General features: G+C 37.6%; 1 protein-coding gene across 3 annotated transcripts in view; it reads left to right on the top strand.

The window, feature by feature from the left end:
• The first annotated feature begins 7711 nt into the window (after window positions 1-7711).
• Window positions 7712-26570, top strand: part of NEIL3 (nei like DNA glycosylase 3) — a 28687-nt gene continuing 9828 nt past the window's right edge. For 2 of the 3 annotated variants that reach the window (XM_039550875.1, XM_039550874.1), the window contains exons 1-9: window positions 7712-7807; window positions 11091-11206; window positions 13178-13312; window positions 14573-14786; window positions 15882-15956; window positions 18425-18591; window positions 21423-21592; window positions 23938-24340; window positions 26178-26352. In XM_039550875.1, coding sequence (XP_039406809.1) covers window positions 7712-7807; window positions 11091-11206; window positions 13178-13312; window positions 14573-14786; window positions 15882-15956; window positions 18425-18591; window positions 21423-21592; window positions 23938-24340; window positions 26178-26352 — 1551 coding nt within the window. Of the gene's footprint in view, window positions 7808-7953; window positions 8052-11090; window positions 11207-13177; window positions 13313-14572; window positions 14787-15881; window positions 15957-18424; window positions 18592-21422; window positions 21593-23937; window positions 24341-26177; window positions 26353-26570 lie in introns of those variants that run through there. The other variant, XM_019287276.3, reaches the window with a different exon arrangement.

A 26570-nucleotide genomic window follows, 5' to 3' on the forward strand; every position in this document is an offset into this window, starting at 1 on the left:
TCTAATACTATCTGTGCTTTTGAACGAATATTATCTTAATATTTTCCAGTACAGCATTAAAGTATAACATTTAAAGTTGAAGAAAATATGGTAAATTCTTCATCAAGATCACATTCTCCTAATTCCTCTTGTTTTTCCTTGAGGTGTTAATCTTTAACGTAAAACATCCAGGATAAGTGAATATACCTCAAAGCAGTGCACATATAAATGCAATATAGACAAGAAGGCTACAAAGAATTTTTCTGCCTCTCTCCAGGCACCATATTTCTCCTTTCATCTGTTTTAGTATGTAGATAGCCTAGAGGCGCTGCTAGACACTTTATCTTAAAGATCTTCAAGACTTTACCATTTGTATAAACTACTGCATAATTTTAATGTTTTCATTTCTCCTCCAGACAAGTTTAGTAACTTTTACTTAATTTGGGAGGAGCCAAAATCCATCAACAAAACAAGGAAAACTACTGGCCCTGAACTGTGTCTCAAGATACAGTCAAGTTATGAGCAGTGTTCATAAATGGCCAAGAAGGTTGTCTGTACTTACCCCATGAATATCCAGCTTCAGTAAGATCTGCTGTCCCCATCCTGAGGCAGTTGCACTTTGCTGTCATATTGTTTCTTCAAATAAAGTTAAACTATGACTGTAAATTAGATTATGCCGTTCTGAATGGGTACAGGCATCTCTGCTGACTGATTCGAATATCTAAAAGCAGAGTGTGTACCTGGAAAGGGAATAAGAACTTTTAAGGAGTTATAGTTTTCAGTACAAACTTATAAAGTACCTTTTTATTTTTTTCAAGTATCTTCCAAACATTTTATTTCTGAATTTAAGTACGGTCTAAGTCAGTTCTACTCCAATACTAATCTATAATTTAAGAATTGCAAAGGATCTTTTCTCCTTTGGGTATAATATTTTGAGAAAAAGATTCAGGAAAGAAATTTGAAATGCATCATTTTGTACTACAGTGAACATTTCTGAACAAATTAATATAATTTTTGATCTTTCTTTTTTTCCAGTTTTGCTTTCTAACACAAAAAACCCTCACTTAACTAAACTCCCAGCTTCACATCAACAGTGAACTTGCTGAGGAGACATTCTAATCTTTCTGCCAAGTCTTTTCCTAAGAAGCTAAGTTTCTGCTGTAGCCAATTATCTCCACCTAGAATGTGCTCATAAATCAAGACTTGATACCAGTTTCTTTATACCTCATATGTAGATAGAATTGTTTAACTATCTCTACATATCTTGTGTTTGGAGTATGCTCCAAGACATGTAGTTTCTTGTAATGTTTACATGGTCAACTCAAACAAAAACATGGTGAGGAGTGTTGTCTCACTTGGGAGTGGTCTCCGCAATTCCTTCTCCTGCTGGCTTAAAATAGTCACACAAGCAGGAACATATCTAGGTTCAAAGCACTCCATATGATTTGAAGCAGCATATGGACTCGATCTTGTGTCACCAAAGGAACTGCCATTTTCACTGGGTTACTAGATACTCTGATGGAGAAAAGAAGAGGAATCTTTCAGTAAAAAATTACAATTAAAAAATAAAAAGGTAGATGGATACTGAATACTTGAGAACATAACTTATTAATGACACCATTATGACACAGATTCACTTCCAACAAGCCAAAATTAAATTCATAATCTCTAAAGCCCCTGTCACTATTAATTGCAAAATCACAGCTGTAGATCAGTATATTCTTCCAGAGGTAATTCTACTACAAAACATAAAGTTTGAGGTGGCTATGTTCAGCAGTCATATGTTGAAAATTATATTTGATAATTCCAAGCTAATCTAAATGACCTTGGTGATAGCCATAGCTCTAGTGAAACACAAAGTATGTTATGCAAAGAAAAAGCATTCTGATAAGGGGAATGGCTCAGAAAGGTGTCTTTTCTAGTCTACTGCATACTTTCTCAGGAAAGCTCTAGGATCAATTTTCTCCACTTCCCAGGGGAAGGATGCACCACTGATTGGATTGCTACAGCAGCTTAAAGAAGCTGCCACATTCTCTTTTTTGAAAAAACTGCTTTGCTTGGATTTCTAACCAAAGCAGCTGTTTCACTGCTATGAGTCCAGACTGCAGAGAGGCATCTAGGAAACTCCATTGGCACTTCCAGACAGTACCTGGCTCAGCACACAACTGCATCATGTTCTCTGACATAACTCTCCCCTTACACTGCATAAGGGAAACAGGGTGACTGCTTGAACGTTCGCAGCAGGGTATCCAATAGAAAGAACTACCATTGTTCCCTGTGTGGCTAATGGAGAGAGAGACCTAATGAGGCCCCTGCTCTAAATCACTGCCTGGTGAGGTGCCTACCTATTGCCACTGATTACATAGAGAGTTCAGAGTTTCCAACACCTTAGGTATATAGTATACTTGGTGGACCTCAATTATTACTGAGTTGTAGGGAATGTGAACAGCTTGCCTGTCTCTTTTTAATCCTGACTCCTTCTTGTGGATTTAATCCTTTGGTCTGAGCAGCAGAAAACTTCAAATTTAAGAGAGATTATTTCCACTTCCCCACCCCACTCCCCCCCTACCTGAGCAAAGTCCAAGAAATTAACACAGTATGAAGGTCTCTTTGGAAAGAAGTAGGGTCTTCGGTGTTTGAAAGCAATCTGTATCTAATTCCTGATTGAAAATAACCAAACTACTCTGCTGAAAACGAACATGTCAAACTAGCCAAGGTTTTCAAAGGTGTTGCATTTTTCATCTCTAGGGAAATCAAGGATTGCTATAGAGATAAAAAGCTATCTTTTCTAAAAGAGTGGTATCTTGTTTACAGCCGACCAGTCACTGAGAGGTGAACTATCATACTCTTAATCACTACGCAGGGAAATTCTGGTAATATTGCGACAATATTGAAAAAACAGTAATTTTTAAAAATAGAGTTGCACACATAATTAAGCAGTTTAGGGTTTTTTGCATTCTCTGTCTGTCTAGTTCTAAAGCATGTCCTCATTGGAAACTTCGAGTACAATATGTACTTGTATAAGTATTTTTCTTTCTTCTTTAGTATATGAGTTGGAACCCTAAGAATATGCTTATCTGTGACTAGCTTTCAATAGGTAGAAATTAGGAGAGAACTATTAAATCTCAACTATCCCTTTTACCTCCAAACCATTAATCCATTAATTACTCCATTTTGAACACATACTCCATGTTCAGTGAGAATGGTATGTAAGTTGTAGCATTTTAGTATGGCTGCAACAACGAAATAAATGCAAGAAACTCTCATACTAAAGCTGTTATTCACAACTTGGTTAAATATTTTTATATTGATACTTCACTGCAGTTTCCAAAGAACCTCCTTGATTTCTGTCTTTACAATAACTGCAGCTGTAAAAACAAAGCCACAATAGTATGGGCTTTTTTGTAAAAGAAAGCAAGACCTCTCTACCAATAAAAGAATCCAAACACTCAGGGCATTATTTATTTTCAGATAACTGACAAAAAATAATTTAACTATGTGTCCGTATCAACTATTGCATGACCCTCAAAAATCACTGACAGATCAGGAATTTATAACCAGAACGCATTCCCTGGACAGTGACTATTTGGATTAATTGCATTAAGAGACTTAATTTTGAAGGATTTGGGAATGTTTTTACAAGGTTTAGGAAGGATTTCATTGGGATTACATGATGAGCAATTCTGAGTGTGCTTAACTGTTCACATTAACTCTCTAGGCAACCATGAAACAGATCAGTCATCTACTGATTATTAATTCTTATCCAAGATTTTGTCACCATAAAGGGCACACCTTTGCAGTTCAGTGTACACTTCAACCAGCCAGTAGGAAAAAAACCCCTATGCCTCAGCAAGGATCTCAGTGCTGATGTTCTTCGGACCGCTGGATTTGAACAGGGTGTGCTTGTACTCTGCATATTTCTCTTCTCTTGTGTTGCCTTCAGAAAAATGTAATTTTACAATTTGATCTAAAATTATATTTGTTGGTCTATATTTAAATTGATCTGTATTTGCTGTATGATAATATTCCTTGCCAACTCCATTTTCAAAACTCTAATAATTGCAAATTCAACATAGGTATTTAAATTGAGCACCAGTGTCCTAAGATTAAGATATTAATTCAAGGGAGAAAATATGCATAAACTAAAAAGTTTTAGCAGTTGGATGTCGGTAGCTCTACTTGCACAAATTAGCTACATCAATTTTATGCCAAATGTCCTGTTACATGAACTGGGACAACAAGGCAGAGAATCAGGGCTTCTATACAAATTCTGAAAATCTGAATAAAAAAAGAATTGCATCCTTTTCATAATTCTGAGAAGCCTGAAGTTTTAGAAAGAAATGTATTTTTCTGGTTTAAATTTTTTTCTCTAATGAGATCACAACTGCAGTAATATACAAAAAACATGAGTGTCCAATTCTAAGCACACTGTTCTGTTTTATGCTGCTATCTGAAGATAAATATGCAAATGCACAAACAAATCAAGAAATGATGCCTGCAAACACCACTGGGAAAAACAGCAGCAGGAGCTGTGCACAGAGCTCCAAGAACGGGGGACAAATTTATGAACATATGTAGATTTATTCAATTTTTGTTTTAAAAATAGATTTTACCTTTCACTGCAGATAACGTGTCTTACTTGCTGTATCAATTATTGTACAGTAGAATAACCTGATTTTGTCAATGCAAAGGCAGACAGGAAGTAAAAAAATGTTATACTTGAGTGAGATTTATTTGCTTGTTTGTTTTCTGAAATTTGCACTTTTAATTACCTGTGGGAGAGATTCTTGTGGATATTGGATTTTTCAAAATCAAAATAAGGTGTGAACAACTATTGATGGAATTAACTGCCAAGAAATGTTAAATTCTAATACAGAACTCTGAAAGAAATTTAACGAAGTTTTTAATTTTTTATGTTTAAAACTTGCCTTGTAGCCTGGGAACTTCAGTGTTGAAACTGAATGGCAGCAACTGAGATTTCCTGACTCAAGGAAATACTTCCACAAAAGCAGCTAAGACTATTCTATTTGGAATGCTGTAAAACGCAGTAATATATTTCTCAGTTGGCTACGCTATTAGATCACTAAAAAACTGTATCAGCAATAATATTGCCCAACAACTGTACTTAATTCGGCTGCTATCATTTAGGTACTTCTACCTAAACCCCATCCTGACTTAGAGTTCAGCACTGGTCATTTGCTTCAGAATATAGAACAGTCAGACTGGTATATTGTAGGAGCCTGGGCGTGGGTCGGTCGGGACCGGGCGTAGACGGTCGGTGACGAGAGATCTCTGAAGTCAGATCTTAGAACATGCGGTTTATTGCAAAGGGGTGGGTACAGGGGCACTGCTTAGAGCTGCCAGACTCAGCTCGGAGCAGGCCCAAGAGAGCAAGAGAGTAAGCGGGTAAGTAAAGAGAGAGAGAGAGAGAGAGAGGAATGAGAGTGAAGAAGAAGAAGAAGTGATGAAGTCCTGGTTACAATACAATAAATCATCTTCTGTACTGAATATTCTAATTGTCACTAACCAATCTAATACAAGATACAAATCCTATAGCATTTACATACAGCCTATAAGAGTCCTTCTATTACCATAGAGTGTTACATCTTAACTTCTAAAAACTACTCTTTGGACCCCTTCTGCTGAGCTAGTAGGGTCTGCTCTGACCCTTGGACCTGCCTGCAAGCAGAGGGTATTGTTCCATCAAGAGGGGATTACCTTCAGTCGGCCATACCATTGTTTTCCAGTTGTTCAGTAACTAGGACTCATTTCGATGTCGCCTACAGTTTTCATATTCCCAAAATCTTTTGTCAGGCAATCATATTTATAAGGATTTTCTGTTTCATCTTCCCCAACAGTATATTACAGTGCTATTACCTCTCTTCCCTTTGTTGCAAATATATTATTAAATGTTTTTATTAAAGCAAAGAAACTCCCAAATGTTTGTCGACCACCAAACACTTTAATATGAATCTCACCAACAACGGATTGTACAAAGTGCATGAAAAAGGTGAGTTAATGCAGAGTCTCTGGTTAACATTCATGTACATAAGTGGAAAAATGGTTAGAGAACCTAATTAATGGTTACTATTGGACTTCTGATTCTGCAGAATTAGACTTGGAATTGAAACCCCGATCTGCTGTTACACACTGCACAAACCATCTACTGAAAAATATCCAGCTATGAAATCCCTTATTATGAAAAACATTTTATTTGACTGCTGTTGGGGAAGATGAAACAGGAAAGTCTTATAAATATGATTGCCTGACAACTGCCAAGTGACAGTAACAATTGTTTATACTTTGAAGGTACTTAGATACGAATATAGAAACCTGAGTTATGTGTCAATTTCTAATTGCTTGAAAGAACAGTAAGGCAGAATTCTAGAGCAGCAGAAAAATCACTTTCACATGCCATTTTTGAACACTTCTGATTTCTGACTGGTGAGCTTAATTCTCTGGCTAAAAATTGCTTTATTGTCTTGATACTAAAAGATCACAGCAAAAAACACCACTAAGAAAAAGAAAAAAGGCATTTGCAGCAAGGGTAGTACACCCTATCTTCAGCAAAAAACGTGAATTATATTTTACTTCAGCAAACATCATTTAGCCTGCTTTATCCACTTCCCTTCATGTAAAAAAAATATTATTCTCTTACGAAAAACACATATTGATTGAACCCAGATAGAAGAGTGGATGTGGGCTGTGTATATAAGAAATAACATTGAGAGTTTTCAACTAGTGTATTGCCTCACAAGCTGGCCCTTAGGAAATAATGTCCAGTGCTCTCTACCTTGCAACGCAATTTCCCTCAATTTTCTTAGAGCTCGTGGACTTATTATGCCTGTTCGTACTTCAAATGTGGCAGGGAAAGGAGCATTTTACTTCTGTAAACCTAGACTTACTGCAAAAACCTGTTAAATACCTGTGGGAGACAGAGGAGTAGAAACTCCTGCAATTAAAGGAGGCTTTGATTTACAACCCTGGAAGAGACTAGGTCTGGCTTAATTTACAAAAGGATTACAAGCTTGTATTCCTATAGTTATAAGTTAAATTGTACACTGGGTGTTTTGGTGGAGGGTTTTAAAATAGAATAGTGTGATTTTATACAGTTTAAGAATGTAGATGGTATAATAGAGACATCTGTGTGTATGTGACATGAGAAGTTATTGGTCAAGACGCAGCTGCATTGCAGTGAGAAGTGCCACAGGTGATAGGTCATAAATCCAAAACAAAGTGTCGTTTTAAGTGTCTATTGGATTAGAAAGTTATAAATTACGACGTAACCCTAAATCTTGTGACTAGTCGCCATTACTCGGAGGTGTTGTAAAATCTCACGCCTCGGCTGATGCGTTTGTTATTTTAAACAATAAATTCGTGTAATTGCATAGTCCCATCCCTTAAAGTTATTTTCCTCCGACACGTGAAAGCGCGGAAACGGACAAATACCGACTTTTTAAAAGCTGAAACTAATTTCTAATTGCGGATTAAGTTTTGAAAGAAGACGCATTTGCGAGTGTTTTAGACAATAACAGGGAGCTACCAGGAGCCCAGAGACTCTCATGGTAGGCCCCTGTTATTGTCCAAAACGACGGCCAGCAGCTACCACAGAGCAGAGCACAAACAGCAGCAGCGTGCCGGCCGTGTGGGGCGGGGCCCGCGCGGCAGCACCGCCCTCAGGCGCGCGGGACATTCGAAGGGCGGGCGGAGGCGGCGCGGGGCGCTCGCGGCCATGGTGGAGGGCCCGGGCTGCGCGCTCTGCGCCGAGCGCCTGCGGGCGCGCCTGCGCCGGGGACAGCGTGTGCGGGCCGCGCGGGGCGGCGGCGCGGTGAGGGCGCGGGCACGGGGGCGCGGAGCTTGGGACAGGGCCGGGGACAGGGCCGGGGACAGGGCCGGGGCGGGGGAGCGGCACGGCCCGGCGGCCGGGCCAGGGCGGGGCAGCCGCCTCGCGCAGCGGGGGCCCAGCCCTTTTGCGCCTGGGTGCCCGCAGTGGTGAACGCCGGCAGGTTTGAGTGAGAGCGAGCGAGCGGGCAGGAGCCCCTGGGTTGCGAGGACACGGAGCTCAGAGCAGGGTGGGTGGTGCCTCCTGTGCCGCAGCTGCCGTCGTCCGTGGGTGGTGGTGGTGGGTGTCATCCGTCAGTACTGTTTTCATTCTTCAAGTTATGAAATATTCCTGTTATCAGTATAATAGTTCTCAGCAGGTCGCATGTGTAAAGGCGATTCTGAAGCTGTAGAAACAGGAGCTTTGAGGAATGATGAGGAAAAGCTTTTAGAATCACTCGTGTTCGCTTAGGATAAATTTCAAAATACCACGTTGCTTGATGAAATGTTAAATATAAGGAAAATTTTTACTAATTTTATTTGTTCATGATCTCCTCAGTGTTTGCATGTGCTAGATGATCTTTAAGGTCCCTTCCAAACCAAGCCACGCTATGATTCTAATCTATGTGGTACATGAGAAAGGTACATGTTGACCTGCAGAAAGGGGGCTTTTATTTCTATAATTACTTTTTAAAGCAATTTTAATTAGACCAAGTATTTAAATATTAAAGAGTGTGACATCTGCTTTCAGTGCACACAGTATGTCATTTTCCTGCTAGTTTTTATCCTTTCATTTGACAGCATAAAATAGTACACTAGTACAAAGCTGCTGGGACTCGTGAGACCTCGTAGCAGGCAGAGAAATCAGGGTGACAGTAAGCAGGCCTTGGCTGATGAACATGGAGGTACACTCCTCTGGTTTTGAATACAGAGCTAGCTAAGGGATCTTTTTTCCATGCCTGGTTTTGCACATCTGTAAGACACTGTGTGTTGCTTGTGTCCCAAGTAAGTACATTGCATGCCTCCAGGCAGAAAGTTGGGGAATTTTTACCCACTTGTAGCATGTATAAAGCAGTGTAGGAGTTTGTAATTAAGGCACAGTAAGAGAGTACTTCAGTGAAACAATTTAGGAAAGAATGTGGTTGAAGATATCTCTGTCGAAGATAATGTCTTAAGTTTAGTCTTTATAGGTTAATATCTTTCAGGACAGATTTTTGAAGGAGTTATGCTCCTAAGGTTTCAAAAAGAAATCTCACACTGTCAAATTGATTGGTGTTCATCACTGTATGCAGTAGAAGTCACCTCAGGGCAGACTCTAGTAATTGGAAAATCACCATCCTAAGGGTCTTGGACTTTTTAGATTTCACAGGGGCTGCTAACCATGGCCAAAGCCTTGGCCACTGCTGAAGATTACACTGTTAAGGAGAGTTTGTACTATGATGGCTGTAGGGGTTTGCTTGATACCAAAGTGGTATGAATTTAACTTCAAATATTTGAAAAGGCAAGTTTTCCATCTCAGTCATTTCTTGTTCTGGTTTATTTTTGACAAACCTGAATGGCTTGGAGTTAAAATAAACTTTGTTGCACAGCAACAGACTCCAACTGGAAAGCATGAACTGTTTATATGGGAGCAAAATTTTTCTTTCTTTGTATTTTGATAACAGACAAAGAAAGTGATGTTATGCAAGAAATATTTTTATTTTCCTACTTGACAGAATAATAGCCATAAAACTCTCTAAATGTGTATCATTTCAAGGTAATAATACAGTGGGAGATTGCATAGAGAGTAGCTCTGAAATATCACTAACTAGCAGAAGCCTTGCTGATTTGCCAGAAATGTATGTTTCATACATATTTGCATTGAAATTGAGTGCTGTGATTGAAGCAGTGATATGTGTATCTGCCTTGCAGTTAGGGCTATGCTGAAAGTGAATCTGCTGCTGGCAGTTTTCAGCAGGGTCTGAATGGACATTGGGGTGCTAGTCAGGGGGACCTTCACAGGTTGGGAAAAATGGGCTGGTGGAAACTCAAGTTCAGCATTTGCAGGACTTGCAGAATCCTGTGTTTGGAACAGAAGAGTGTCATGGAACAGCACAGTCCTGGCTGCTGCTCAGATGGAAAATGGCTCTGCATCAAAAAAGGACCTAGGGTCCTGCAAATGCTGAGTCAACTAGCATGCCCTTCCAAGGAAGAGGGACAGCTCCATGCTGGGCTCTGCAGGTTGAGGAGAGTGATTCTTACTTCTGATGAGCACTTGCAAGGCTGCACCTGGGTTTCCAACTCCCCAGTAATAACGAGATAATAACAACATACTAGTGAGTACTCTGGTATGATTAGCAGGCTGAAGCACATGGTGCACAAGGAGAAGCTGACAGAACTGGGATTTTATTGCTCTCCTCAGCTACCTGTAAGGAGGATATGGAGGAGACAGAGCTAGACTCCTGTTGGAGGTGCACAGTGGGTGAGAAGCAGCAGATGCAGGTGGCAATAGGAGAAATTCTCATTATGTATTAGGAAAAATTTTCCACCTCAACAATAGTCAAGCCATAGAAAAAGGGCCCAAAGAGACTGGAGTATCCCTCCCTGGAGCTGCTCTGAATTTGACTGGACAAGGCCTTGGGCTCCCTGTGCTAAGTGTATTCTGCTTTGACAAGGTGTTTGGATGAGATAATCTGTAGACATCCCTTACAATTTCAGTGTATTTTCATGTGCTAAGCAAAAAAATGCCACTGCTTCAATCTCACAATTATCTTGTCCTCTAGTAGTGTCATACCTGCTGCTCACCTGCTTCTGAGATTAGACTTTAAACTAGTAGGAGGAGAGAGATATCTCTGTGGGCTCAGCAGAGGCTTTTCTGTAATACACAATGCACCATGCAAAACGCTGAAAGCTTATTACTAACATTTGGAGAAGAATATAGATCTGCAAATGGCAGAATTGACACTCTGACATGTTTTTAATATTCAAACGGTACCTGTTTATTTTACACCAGTCTGAAACTCTTATAAATTCATGACTCAAAGGAAAAGGCATAAAATTCCCTGATAAAAAAAGATGTATTGTTTCAATTAGGAAAAAAATTGAGCTAAGTTATGATAGCATTAGCAATAGTGACTGCTTCCTGGGTTAATAGTCCCATTGTTTTTGGTAGAATGCTTAAGGAGGAAATAGTTAATGTTGTCCAAGTTGGAAAATTAGTTCATACAGCTGCTTGCTGAATGTGTACTGATGCTAGAATCAAAGCAGTACAAATTCTCTTTAATCCTTGTGTGTGTGTACTTGTTTTTCAGACTGCTGCAAGTAAAGAGAGAATCACTGGTCATGATTTTCTTGTTGGACATGTTTACAGAGGTGTGGAGACATTGGGAAAGGAACTTTTTATGTATTTTGATGAGAAAGCTTTGAGGTAAGAAATGAGAAAAAGGCTTCCTATGCATTCAAACTGAGTGTATTTTGGGGGTCATCTTGTTCTTGCTAATTGCACTTCAGAGGTTTGAAAGTGTTACAGAGAAATTTCTCATCAGCCTCTCTGCAGTACAGGAGTACTAGATATAGTCACATGTTCAGATAATTTACTGCTTTACTCCAAGATTCCATATAAAGGTATCTGAAAAGGACAGTTACTTTTTGACATGCTTTGTTTCAAATAGGAAATTGCATTTTCTAGAGACAAAACAGATCCAGTGCATGCAGATCCCTGCAATATTGTGTAGCACTAAATAATTCTAAAGTCTCACCTTTTTACTTTAAAACAAGAAATCAGCAACTTCTTACTACTAATTCTCATTGAATAACAGATACTAGGTTTAATTAGCATGCTTTTTCTATTTGTAATTAAAATGAGAAGATTTCTATTTTGCCCTATTTCAGGACATCTGAGGTAATGAAACACTTTAGAATGAAATTTTATAGATTTCTTAGGGCTTTTGAATGTAAATGTGTAGTGATGATGCATTTTTTTCTAGTCATGAACTGAGAAGGCAGTAAGATAGCTAAATAGTTGTGATTCTTAAAGTTCCTTTAAAACAGTATACTGGAGCTTGGTAAATGAAAGCATCATCTATTAAATTGAATTAAAAATAGCTTTCTGGAAGCATTTAGTGCATTATCATTTGTTAGCAAGATGCAAGAGTTTGGTTTAAAAAGAAATTTGTCTAGGTTTAAAAATAAGTTTGGCTAGTTAAGCCTGTGCAGTACTACTCACGGCACTTCAGAATTGAAAGTGGTTATTGAAGATAAAAGTGACTGAAGCAACTATATCACCTGAACCGACTTGTAAGAAGAGTTTTGGAAAGACACAGGCTTGTAAGTAACTCGTAGCATTAATTTTTTTTCAAATTTTAAAGAGTTAACTTTAAGAATATGCTTAATGACATGTTGTCTTAGCCCATCTGTAAATACTTAAAATGCCTGTCTTTCCTGAAATGTAAGAAAGCTGGGCTTAAAGGAAATACAGACCTGATACTGCATTTCTTTGGTCATTTATGTAGTTTAATCTGTTAAATCTTCTTGTAACTACAAAATAATCCACTTTTTCTGATATACAGTGTATAGTAATAGGACGTTCCTTCTATCTTATGGTTTTTAGGACTTGATTGTACCAGGTGAATTTGTAATAAATAAAATGTATGAGATAATAGCCAGACTTGCCCTTTGCTCAAGCAAAGCTCCTGGCAGAATATTTTATAAAATGTAAGACTTAAAGCATTACTAATCTGTAAAATGAATGTTTGAAAGAGTCTGTTCTTCTACTTTGCCATCTGTGCATTTTTCAGTTTATTTCTTTTATTAATTTTTAATTGACCTGCAGGTTTTGCCTTGGTTGTAGGCAAAGAAAAGCCGAAAACAACATATGGCAAATACTAATTACTTTGTTTATGGCATTCCTGGATGTAGCTGCGATGTGATAACAGTGGTGGCAATATGGGGACTAAAGTCTTTCTTTCCATATCAGGTGCTTTCTGCCTGATTTAACAGAAAATTTTCTGGTCAAGTAGCCTCATTTCTTTCAGCCTGCCTGAAGGTTTAAGAATCTATGTTGGAAGATCAGCATGTCAAGTGAAAAAAATTCCAAGTGCACCAGAAAATGGTGCTACTTAATGATCAGGTTTGACTTCTGTATAATGAATTATGAAGACTACTTAAAACCAGCTGTATTTTGGAGGGGTTTTTCCTTGGGGAGCATTCTTTCTTCTCTGGGAATTAAGCGCTGTGTAAGCAAATAGTTTGTTGCTGTGTTACTGGTAATGACTAGAATTAATGTACATACATACTGACTTGGTTAGGTAAGGTTCACAGCTTCTGAAAATAGACTGGTGTAATGCTTGGAAACCATAGTGAAGTTAAAATACCTATAAAAACTCTCTTTCTTTCTGAGGATTCACTTTGGTATGAACGGTTCCATGCGCATTAATCCTGATGGAAGCAAAGACAGAAATGGAGCACAGCCAGTTTTGGAGATACAGCTTACAGAGGATACCATTTGTTTTTGCGATGTGACAGTAGAGTACAGGTAAAGCAGAAACTAACAAAACAGTGTCTTTCTTTTTATAACATTCTTTTAAGGAAAATGAAAAATCATGTACAAAGTTAAGTGCGTGGATGCTATCAAGACAAAACTTCCTAAACATATCAGATTTATTTAAGTTTGTTAGTTTTGTATCAGAGCTTACATACAGTTAAAGTAGTTCCATGCCATAGTGTCATTAGGTACTGTCAAGACTGGGAATGAAAGTTTGATTTAATTCTACCCCTAAATCTGTATGCTGAAACCCATTGCTCTGTTAATTTCCATGAAAGTCTCACTTCTTAACAAGGGTAACAACCAACCTGTCATGATTACTGGTTTCAAATTTTTATTCTCCCAAGGCTGGGTTTTTATTTTTTTCCTTTTGGAAGCAAACTTTTATAATTGTTCTAATTTACATCAAGCAGATGTTTATGCCCATTAGCATTGTACTTCACACTGCTAATAAAAATACCAGTGAGCTTGATTTTAAAGTGATTGAGGCTCTTGAGTGGAAAGGGGCATGTAAATTCATGTAACATATATAAGCATACTTAAAATTACAAAACACAAAATCTGATGTAAGCCCAAGACTTCTTGTACTGTTTTATTTTCAATGATTATGCTTAACCTAATAAAATGTATATCTTAAAATCTGAATTTTTTTTTGTAACTACTATTAATAATCTACTACTACTTATATCTTTTACATAAGTATAATTAGCTCAGTTGGTTAGAGCATGGTGTTAATAATGCCAAGATTGTGGGTTTGATCCCCATATGGGCCACTCACTTAAGAGTTGGACTTCATGATCCTTGTGGGATCCTTCCAACTTAGAATATTCTGTAATTATTTGAAATGTAATATATAAATATATTTTATATATATCTATATATATATACACATAAATGTCATGTTGTAACTAATGGACCATATAACCATACGGTTAGTTATGTTCAAGGGTCTGAACACATGGGCTTTCCATCTTGGAAACAGTTTTAAAGCAAGGAGCTGGCAAGTATTTTTCAAGCTAATAGGAACAAAATGAGATGACTTCTTGTATGTTGGACTAGATGTGTGTATCATTGTTTTTGGAAGAGGTGCTTAATGGAATTTCTGTGCCTCTTCCTGTCACTGGTATTTTCATGGTTTCTGTTATCTGCATATAATGTTGTATTGTAATTTGTTGTGTTGTTTTTAAAACCACACTGCTACATAAGAATATATTTAAAATAAAAATGAATCGGTGTATTTTTCTCGTCCAGAAATGCAGCTGAGTGTGAGCAGAAAGTGAGGATGATGGAAAGCTTGGATGTCTGTTCTCCAAAGTTTAGCTTCTCAAGAGCAGAACATGAGATTAAGCAGCAGAACACCCGCATGTTGTGTGATGTGTTACTGGATCAAGCAGTATTACCTGGCGTGGGAAATATCATAAAAAATGAAGCACTGTTTGATAGTGGTCTTCATCCAGCTCTTAAGGTGGGTGAATGTCTCAAGATGGTTTTAAAGGACACCAAAGTATTAAGAATGTAAATACATATTAATATAATATTTTGCTATCTTCTTACTTTTGTTTTGTCATCTGTCATTTCTTAAATTATTCTTAGACACTAAATTAATGTTCTATCATTATAACAGGAGGTTTTTGTCATGGCACTCTTTGGAGCTGATTAACTTTCATATTCTGACTATGTCTAGCATCCTGTTATGCTACCATTAAACTGACAATCCATAAATAAGGGAAAGTGAAAAGTGCTCAGGTTTTCTTTGTTCAGTTACTACCCAAAATAGTTTATGTGGTAGAGTTGATTATTTTTGCTGCTTCTTCTTCCACTTCTTGTCCTGCTAGCTGGCATCAATTGTTTTTTCGACCACTGTTTATCATACTTTTTCTGTTTTAAGATCCTTAAGTGTGTGTCTCCAAACTCTGGTTGAGAAGATATTTGCAAAACAGATTGAGATTACGTAGAATGTAAATGGAAGCAGGTGAAGATTAGTAATTTAAAAGTTTTTTAAACACAGTATTTTGAAAATTGTTCATGGGATTAATCTGGATTTTAATTTTATCTTCAATGTGGCAGAAAAAAAGAAAAATGTGATTTAAAGTTTTGAGTTCTTAAAAAATACTTGGTTGATACATCTCTCTAATAGTGATGCCTTTGGGTCACATACTCTTCTTGAATATCTCTCAGAGGAAAGAGTCTCAGGATGATAGGTCGTATTATGATCCATGAGGAAATTAGGAGGTATGTGAGACTTGCTAACTGTGATTCATGTGATCATGAACTCTTTGGTCAATACAGGGGAAGACAACTTAATTTTCTGCCACATGTTTTGCTTGGTTGAGGCAAAGCATGTTGTTTGGTGTGCAAGCAGTGAGTTTTTGTAGCATAGAATGTGAACATGTGATGTTTTACTGAGATGATACATATAATATGAAGTCAGGGAATTATCACAACATGAAGAAAAGCAACTCCACATCAGTGTTCAAATCGCACCTACCTCAGAAGTCTTTTTTTGCCATTGTCCCTTAGCACCATAATGTTCTAAAAATCATTCTTGTCTTTCTTACAGGTTTGCCAGCTGACAGATGAGCATATACGTTACTTGGTGAAAATGACACGTGATTTTACCCTGCTTTTTTATAAGGTATTGGCACATATTTCTGGAGAATTTCCAAAATGTTTCTCTGGCGTGTTAGCTGTTTGTGATCATCTGGTGAAAACAGTATAAAGATGCAACAAATCAAGTGCTTCCATTAATAGGAATGTTGGTTTGTGTGCTCTTTATTACTTGTGAATTTTCAGATGATGGAAAGGTAGGAGGAATCAAGATTGTCAAAATATGCACAGCTTGGCCCAAAAGTCTTTCACAGATGCTGCCTGAGGGTCAGTTCAGTTTTTCTGTACGTGTGCTGTTATGCCACTCTGAACATGTCAGAATTGATGTAGGTGAAGCACAAAGTTACATATAAGATAACATAAAGATTACTCTTCAAACTGGAAACTAGAGATTGTCCCAGGGAAGTATGAACATAGTTAATGTGGCTTCCTTTATAAAACTTGAAATAGCAATTATATTTGTTTGACTAAAGAGTTTGCAACTTCTAGCAACTTTTTTTTTCCTAACCGAAATAATGGTTTTGGTTGCTAAAGTGAAATAAATAACAATTTCTCCCTACTGCTACAACTTCAGTAGGACTTAATTTCTTCTCCTGTAAATTCCGTAATTCCTGGTGCTCTTTAACTTTCCATAATAGAAGAAGAGAGAATTTGACCTAATTCTTATATGTTTTGTTTCTTTAAGCTGCATGCAAAGAAATGAACAGTAGTTGTGACATTTTTGTCTGTTTCTCTTCATGTCCATGAAAGGCAAGGAGCTAGCAGTGCTAAAAAGAATTTTTTTGGTAGGTGAGGGGGAGGGCACCTAACATTCCTAAAATCATAAAGGCTGAAACTGTAATTTGTTTAATAGTCTGCTTAAATGTCTCCCTCAAGCCACTAAAGAGTACTTTAGTTTGTTGGCTAGGGAAATGTTTTTTTTTCTCCCAACCTCATAGTGAAGTCTACCAGTAAAGAGACACCATCTAGTTCTGCAACAACTATAATACTCAGAAATTTAAAGGCTTTTAGACTCATAATAAACAAGTTAAACTTTCTGTTTAGCCGTTTGGAAAACTTGTGTACTCCACACTTAGCAAGGATTCACCAGGCAAGTACTTTTAAGAAGGCTAGCCTCTCTTCCCATCTTAAAAGACATAACCAAAATATGTTATTACAAGGGATAGTGCTTGAAATTTTTTTTATAGACTGTTACAGATTGTTTGCAGTAATCATACTGTATCATTACAGATGCAAAGATGAAGAATCTTTGTGTAAAAAGCTGTTGCTTTTATTTGGTTTTTACATAACTGAATGGGAAAAAAAAGTCTCATAAGGAACTGACTGAAAACGTTGAGGAGGCAGCTGTGAATGTTCATGCAAATATAGATTAGTAGTTCCTTCTGATTGAATTACTAGTTTGCACTGGTACAAGAATTCTCTTTCAGCAAGACTGATGAATAAGAGCACAGAAGCAAATATACTATGCTCAAAGACACCTGTGTTTTGGGAACTCCAAGGGTCCTCATACATTATGGAGCTAGAGCTATTGAACTCTGCCAGAGCTGTGCTGGTATTGCTGGGCCAGCTGTGGTATCATTTGAACTGGGCCCAAGCATTTGTGATTGTAGTGCAGAAACTCATGTGGCTCTGCAGAGTTGGCTGCATCTCTACTGGGCACTTGTTTGGCTTTTTTTTTTTTACCACTTTTCGCTGTAGTGTGTCTATGCTGACTTCATGGGTATTTTGTGAATTGTCTCATGAAATGTGCCTCTCTGTCAGCTGTCTGGAGGCTCTTTAAGTCACCGTGCCCTTGGGATTGTACTCTGCTTAATTTAATATGACTTTCTGCCAGGATCTGGGGAGCTCATCGTAGTGCCAAGTGGCTTTTCCTGAGCCAGGTTGTCTGGCATGGCCAGGGCCAAGATGAAGTTGAGCAACTGTACTGGGCACTACCCAACATTTACAGAATCTCGGGAATATTTCTGCATTGCACAGTTCTTTAGGTTTTGGGAAGGCTTATTAAGCCAGATTGTAGCATCAGGTCCGAGATGGTGCTGTGCTGTTTTTGGCTCTTCTGGGGGTGAGACAAGGTGGTGTTTTTGTGGTTTATGTTTGTTTTGTTTTCTATGCTACATTGATTGGTGCTCATTAGCTCTTCAAGAGGACACCTGCAGGTGCCAGGTCAAAGACAACTGATGCTGAATCAGACCTAGCTGGTCCAGCTGAACTCAGAGAGTTCCTAGCATGTATTTGCTTGTTGCTTGCTAGTAGGTCTTTTTTTTTTCCTTCTGTCTTTCGTTTCATTATGTGGAGAATTACAGACATTGTTGTACTTGATGTGTCAATTCTCTGCATAAAATAATGTGAAATACAGCTATAGCCTTTATTAGTGTCTCTCTTAAATATCTTCATCTAGTCATTGATTTGATGGTTTATGTAGGGTTTTTTATTTTCAGACTCACATAAAATTTATACGGAGTCTCTAACTTGGATTTCAAACCCGTTGTGTTTTAGTGCCGCAAAACTGGGTCTCCACTCTACAAGCACTACAAAGTGTACAAGCGCCCAGCCTGCAGGGAGTGCAGTGGCAGCATCACTGTGTGCCGTCTGGGAGACAACCACAGGATGACTTACTTCTGCTCTCGCTGTCAAAAGGCAGACCCCCAGCTTGTCAATCTTAGGTATGATGGTAACATCATAATTTTTAAGCACCTCAAAGTGCTGTTACAGTAAGAGGACACACCCTTTGAAACAGAATGGATCTGTGTGCATTTTATAACATTTTATAAATTAACTATGCCAGACAAAACCCAGAATATCTTGCAAAAAAAAAAAAAGTTTTGGCTGTTGGTATTTGAAAACGGTTAGAAGCTTTGATTCTTTGATACTATTCCTTTCAAAGGCATTATCTATTATGAAGTAGCTATTACTCTAATCAAATGTAGGAATTATAAAACAATTCAGAGTACTCAGATTTGTTCACTGAAACTAAGCCACTGGAGAAGTTGCCCTTTGTTCTTGGTGTCATCAATATAAAGGGCTTGGATGTTTCCACACAACTGAGTTGAATATCATGAATATAATATCTTTTTGCAGGATAGCCCCATCAGTCCTGGCATATCTAGACAGCTGAGCATCTATGCACTTTTCTTACAGAGTTACACTGAGTTACACTGAGGATAACTAAAACTTCAGTAAATTCAGAGTGCAGCAAATATTTTAGGGGTTTTGTACTTTTTTTTTTCCTCCTTATTGGATTTTAAAAGCTTTTGCTATAGGTGTGCCATAGAGACACTTTCACTTCCACATAAATTGTGCTAGCAGCAGCTTCTCTCCTTTTATTTCAGGAAAGCAGAAAATGCATTTGATATTACAAAGGGTCAAAAGGTAAAAGTTCCAAAAGCATCTTACTCAGACTTGGGCATCTGTTATTCTTGAAAATTTTCATCTGAGGCTTCAGAATTTTGCCTTTATACTCTCTGTCAATCTAATATAAAATGCTGTTTCACTTTGCGACTTTGCCTCGTTAGTGTGTGTGGGTGTGTGTATATATATGTATTTTTTTTTTAGATAAGATTTATAAAATGCACAAATCCCTCTCCTACCTCCAAGCTTCTTTCAAGACTCAGATGGCTGAAGGGATTTTGGTTAAAGCTTAAAAATTGCCTTTGAGTACAGATCAAATATAGAAAATTCCAGCATGGAAGATAAATATTTCACAAGCTGATAACCCCAATCTGTTGTATTTTCAGAAGGTAATAATGAGAAATATTTTGTAGAAGTAAGGAAGACAGCAGTGTTCTGTGGAGTCAGATAACTAGAAAACAATGTAAGGAAAAAATCTCTTTCTGTGTTGTAGAACAAATAGTGATTTGGGCTTTTGTTGTACTTCTAAATAAATAATTAAAGAGTACTGTATTTAAGTGAAAAACATGGTAGTGATAGCTATAAAATAAAAAGGTGGTTTCTTGTCTTATCCTAATGGTCAGCTCTTAGTGTTCTACTGCTCTCTTTTCAATTATGCAATAACTGCAATACCCATTAGAAACTTACCCCATCAAATTCAAATGTACCATGAACTTTAAAAATAGACCTTTCTCCACATATCTCATAAAATGGGAAAGGGTGTGGGGGGTAATGACAGGACAGATGAACCAGGGTAACAACATGGAATTAAACTCCCAGACATGATGCACTGAATATATATTCAGTCTAGTAATGCATTTTTGATAGCTGACTAGAACAACTGATCTAATAATGTGAAAATACCCATTTTAACACTTACAGTTCAGCTGTTTTGGTGAATGTTACTGCAATGTCTGTTCTACCTCTTAACAGCACAGGCTCTTTGGTACATCAGCAGTTCTCATTATCCTCCTTAGTTTTCCTGTTCTGGACGATGTGGTAGGTAGTGGATATCTCTGCCATTATCCTACAAGTCTAGCCTGTTACAGAAAGTGATCAATTATGGAAAAAGTGGTAGGTCAAAGGTGTGTCACAACAGTGCCCAACTACAGCATTTGCATTATTAATTGAAGTGCTTAAATTCTTAGGATTGATAAAAGTCTCCAAAAAGTGCACAATTCCTCAAGAAGTATGAAGGAAATGCTTGACAGCTTATCAACCATAAGTTGGTTGATGTAGTACTTAAAAATATACATAAATAACTTACTGAACAGGTAAGTTCAAGTTACATTTAACATGCTGTCAGTGTTTGGATACTATGACAAGAGTAGTCCCTGGTAACAGGAAATGACTGTAAAGGAGTAACTGATTCTAAATCAGTCTGTCAACATAGGAGGTATTATAATTTACAGGAAAATAAATAAAACTAAATCTATAGTGGTGTCTGGTGTATAGCTTTGGCTCACAAGTCACAGCTAGGTTCCTTAATTCTGAACAGGTTCCTACATTTTAAAAGGCTTCCCAGCAAATGGTGACACACAAGAGACTTTCTAACTTTTAAGGCTTTCAGTGCTTTTGGCTGTTATGATAACAAAGTGGACTTATGGGTAGCATTTAAATGAGAACAAAGAAAATTTATTTGCTAGACTGTATGATTTTCTGCCGTTCATCTTCTAAACAGTTCTTCATCCAGTAAGGCATTTGTTAGCAAGTGTTGTGTACAAGGGATGGGGGGAAAGCCCTGAAACAGTCTCCCTTTCTCACCATGCTTTTTGCTGCAGTACTTGAAAATGGTAGGGAATCTGAGAGGCTGAGGCATTGTACTGGAGAGCACATCGGTTGATTATTAACTTTCTGTCAATTTCTTGTTTAAATATTTTTATTTGTATTACTTCTGCAGCACCTGGAAAGATTTGCCCTTGAGGTAAAGAAAGGAAAAATCAAACTTGAACAGTGACATGCTGTCCAAGCTCTGATAGGAGGCATAACACTGTGTGCTGCTTGTTCTCTAGCCCCATGCCTCCCTGCACAGTGTAAGGGAGTTTGGTGTAAGGCAATTTGTAGAGGGAACGTCACAAAACACTAACATCGTTCTTTTGTTTCACAGCAAACTGCCAGCTAGAAATAGCCTAATTGGCTGGGCATATGGCAGGGGGTCATGTTCTAATGAACACATAGCTCAGAAATCTGAAGAGGAGTGGACATGTATGCACTGCACCCTAATAAACAAGCCTTCTGCTGAAATTTGTGATGCCTGTTTGACTTCAAGACCTGAAGGTAGTAAAGGGTTGTCTGGCACCTGTATTGGGAAAGAGGGGAGGTCTGTGATTTTGATGTAGTTTTTATGTAGGAGTGTCTCATTGTGAATCATATATATATATATATAACTAGCTAACTTGAAGTCAGACTTTGAGGAAATCTTACACAGACTCTGTGGCAACTGTCTTGTCTTAAACCCTAAAAGTGTCATCTTCCAACTTGGTGTGCAGGTGGGATTCTATTGATAAGTGCCTTCAGTGATGCTTTGTTTTTACTGGGGCAAGGCGTGAGAAAAATCACCATTTGTTCAACTCTCCTTAAGATCATTCAAAGTTTGCAGCGTAAGTCTAAATTAAAAATCATCAAGGGTCAGAAAATGAACTGTCATTCTTTCATGTGAACAAAAGTGGTATATTTTAGTACCATTTCCTAAAAGGATGTCATGTTTCTCAGGGGCTACTTTCTTTCCCTCCAAGTTCAGAGTAAAAATGATTCTGAACTTCTTACCTAAATTTGTTGTTTGTCTCTTGCTGGAACCTTTAATTCTGTTATCTGCATGAAATATTGCTTCATTGCTTCATTGCATTCATTTTATGAATGGAGTGATGTGTGGAAAACCCTTATCTTGCCCTAGCCATAGTCCATTTTCTCAGGTCAGGAATCAATGAAAGTATGTCTTCATGTCTTACACGACAGCTGTTGCCAACACAGGCAAATCTTGCCTAATTCTTCTGCCAAATCAGCACCCTGAGGCCTGAAAATTTTAATCTGTTCACAGAATAAGATTTACCAACTAACATTTATCCTGGAATTAATGCTGTCAGCTGGACTTTATAATATATTATGCCATGTGGACAAATGCTTTATTTTAAGCTTTGAAACAAAATTTTGTTCCTTCTCCTGTACTTCTGAGTTTCACTTGTTTAGTCATATGCAATTACTAAAATGAGGCCTGGAATTTGAGGATGTGTTAGACTTGATGGAATACTGTTAGGAAATTTTTTTTTTTAAGTAGGACTTATTTTTGCATCATAGGAGTAGTATTTGAGTTGTTTTTTTTTTTTTTTTTTTTCCAAATATGGTTTTGCTTACCTCTCTTTTTGCAATCCTTAAGATTCTTTCCCTTCTCACTTGGTTCAGTGTTTTTTTGTTACGTTGTTTCTAAAATTAACTACTGTCAGCAGAAATGTTTGAATTTTTCAGGACAGAATACTTGGTATGCAAAATTAGCTGCTGGCCCTACAGCTGAAATGATTCAGTCTGTAGTCAGATAAATATTTACCATTACATTGCGATTTCCATGCTCCTTTGTGAAGTACAAAGCTGAGTTACTACTATTCTTAAAAAGTCTGAATGCACTGGAACCAGTATGTTTCACTACTGTAACATACTGTAGTGGCAAAATGGAAGGAGCTTGGAAACAAGTAATGTTCCGAGACAACTGTAGAGATTCTTCCGTTGTTTCTGAGAGTGTGCCTTTGTGTATGTCTCATCTACCCATTGTTCTTCTGCTTAATTTCCTTTTCTTTGTATGGAGGGAATATAGAGGGAGACACTCACTGGATATAGTAGAAAAGGAAGGACTCTGAACACTATGGCTTCACAGCTACCTAAAAAGCTTCACAGCTGCTTTAACAAGATTACACACAGGGATGCTATAAAGTTCTTTTCACCCTTTTCTCAGGAAAGGGACTACTTACAGACTCCTTATGCATTAAATGGGCATTAATAAATTATGCCCATTCTTTTGAAGTTATTATTGCCCACTAGGAGGGCCTCTGATTCTGTGAAGAAACTGTTATTTATGCCACAAAGCAAATGTCTGAACTGCTTTCTTCCGAAAAGCTTCTTACAGTAAGTAAGTTTGGATGAACACAAAGTTTGGAAAGGATGGGAGCCGTGAAAACACTAGAAACCCCAAAATCCAAATACTCTTTTTTTGTGTCAATAGTAAAGTAATACTTTAAAAATGGATAATGTATTGCTGCTTGGAGGTACCATACTCTGTGATCTCCCATTGGTGGGGTTATAAAAAGTTATTTTGAAAAATTTAAATACTTTAATCCTTGTGATTGGGCCAAATTCAATTTTTTATGGTTAATTGTCCAGTAGCTTTCTTTTATATAGTACTATTAACTGATCCTATTCAAACCATAGTAATGTTATCTTGAAACACATTTTACATTACTCCAAAAGTGCATGATGGTAAGAAATTTTGTACTCGATGTAATCTGTGCCAGGTTTTGAGATGGTGCTGTAAATTTTACTCTTTCATTCTCCTTATGATGACTTATGAATACAGATCAGAAATACAATGTAGCATTCTATGCAGATGGATTATAACTAATAAATTTTTTCCTTAGTTCCAAAGATGGAGAGTTTTGAAGATTCTACAGCCTTTAACGCCAACTTAATGAAGTACCCTTGTAATGAATTCAGAAAACCAAGCACAGAAATAAAGATCAATAGGAAAACTGCATTTGGAACTACAACTCTTGTCTTAACAGATCTTGGTAACAAAACTGTTTCGAGAAATGATACCCAGATATCTGATGGACACTCTCAGTATGTTGTTCCAAAAAGCACTTGTAAACAGATGGAAAGCAATGCCTGCCAGTCAGGGGGAAGCAAAGACAAGGACTGCTCAACACACGTAACTGCTCTGGCATTGTCCTCCTGTCAGCAGCCTGGGTCTTTCAAACATATACAGAAAAAACAGAAAACTGATCATACACCTTTGGTTCACCCACATAATACAGCAATCAGGTATGTAGTCTATGCATTCTAAAATGAGAACAAGTCTTTATAATCCCATAAACCAACTTTAATCCTTAAAGATTAATTGAATACTGTGCTGTTGGGCTCAGACAGTGCTGTCTTTGGATTTCTGCCAGGGGTAACTTATTTTAGGCTAACTATAATTCAGATTTCAAAAGCACTGAATGACCTAGGCTGTCACTAGAAAGTCCTGATTCTGGTATCTGGCCAGTACTGCTGTAAGATAAACAGCTCTTCATAGTTCAGCTATTCCTATTGAATAGGACAGTCTAGACAACTCCTCAGGTAGAACTGTGCTTGACATATTAAAGCTAATCTTAGCACTGTAGTTGCTATCTGCTCAGAGAGATTTTGAAGTCAGTGTGAAAGATTACAAAAGCTGTCTGGATGAATATATTCTAATTAAAGTTATTTGTTAACTACCAGTTTTCCACATTCTTCCATGACAGGAAGCTCAGTACAGTTACCTTGATGAACTTCCCATCACTGCTTTTACTCTTAACTTCCCTCCCCATTCTGTATATAACCACTTCAGTGCTCTACCTGTCCTGAACTTTTACTTACAGGGCCCTGTTCAGACACATTCATTGCCTAGTTAAGAGGAAATGTGAGAATCTATGAGGGTTGTCAAGGAAAAGCTGGGCAGATATTCACAACAGTAATGGCAGTGCGAGGTAGATGTCACTTAAAATGGTAAATTATGCAGGCTGAATGTGAAATATTGATGATGTGCTACAAAATTCTTGGTCATGTGTCTGTTCTGAAATACAGAAATTACTTTTTGCATTGTTGAAGCACCAGTTTTGAAACAATCTCACTGACTAGCCAGGCTAGACTGCATGAATACAATTTCTCCTTGCACTCTCAATAGGGACTGAAGAACAGAAGCTGTAGGCAGGATAATTGAGAATACAGAGGACTGCAAACAAGAAATGAGACAGTATCAATCACCATAACAGGTGGTTGTAGCAAGTCATCAACTGAAATTCTTTTTTATAGTATTTTTTTAAACAAAACCAACAAGAAATCTGTTGGTTATTTTTATCTCCTTGCGTTTTAATGAGGTGTTGGAATAAAACTGCTGGTGTCTGCAGGACTGCAATCTTCCAGACATACAAGACAACATAAAATTTCTAAGCTGATAACTTGACCAGAATGAATTAATATTTTCTGTTTACACTAAGGTTCCACTACTGCTTTTCTGCTCTATAAGTATACATTTCAGAGCATTAATCTTTTTCATGTCACTATTTTTAAATGAAACCTTGTGTATTGCAGATAGTCAGAAATTATCTCAATCACAAGGAAGAAGAACTTTATCCCATTCAGAGAATTATATTCCATCCTATCAGCCTGATTGCTTCTTGTCCAAATATGATTTGGAACATTACTGTAACTTTTTAGTAAAGAGGGTGAGAGTCTTTTCTGTGAAGCATACAAATGCCTTCAGCCTGGTGTAATTACTGGTATTGGTCTTTTTCTCACTGAGTGAAGAATACTCTTTTAGAACATGTCAGAATTTGAGGTGGGCAGTATAGCATCAGTGGTAATATTTTATTTTGTAGATGAATTTGAGTACTTCAAAATAATTTAAAACATGGTGGGGAAAACTGGTATAGTACCTCAAGAAAAGCACACAGTCCTGTCTATTCACTACTTGCAATCATTCAGCTTTAAAGGCGCAATAGGGTGCATTAGAGAAACAAGTCTCTGTCACTGGGTGCAAAAGTACACTGGGTGAGCTATTGTAATGGTAGAAGAGAGTTCTTTGGCTGGTAGTCCCTTTAAAATTATGCCAAAGTCATTTTGTAACCTGTCATTACAGCGCATCTCAAACTAATGTGACAGATGATACTCGTATGTTAAGCATGGAGCATCCTTGCTGCAGTAAACACAGTCGTCTCTGCAGCCTCAGAGTTGTGAGAAAGGATGGAGAAAACAAGGGAAGGCAATTTTATTGCTGCCCTCTACCCAGGGAAACTCGGTGTGACTACTTTCAAGTATGTATAAGACTTCGGGACCTGTTTTATAATCAGCACTTGTTCTTGTAGCCTCCTTGGCCCAGTGATCTGTCAGTTGTGGACAGATACAATACATTTAAAGTTTGACATAATTTTAAATACTCTTGCACACTGAATTGAGACTAAACATAATAATAGTTATGAACTTGCAGTTTTAGTTGCTTCCCTTACTGTTGAGAAGGCACCTGCTTTGTGCA

Source organism: Corvus cornix, chromosome 4, assembly GCF_000738735.6.
Source record: "Corvus cornix cornix isolate S_Up_H32 chromosome 4, ASM73873v5, whole genome shotgun sequence".
NCBI lineage: Eukaryota > Metazoa > Chordata > Aves > Passeriformes > Corvidae > Corvus > Corvus cornix.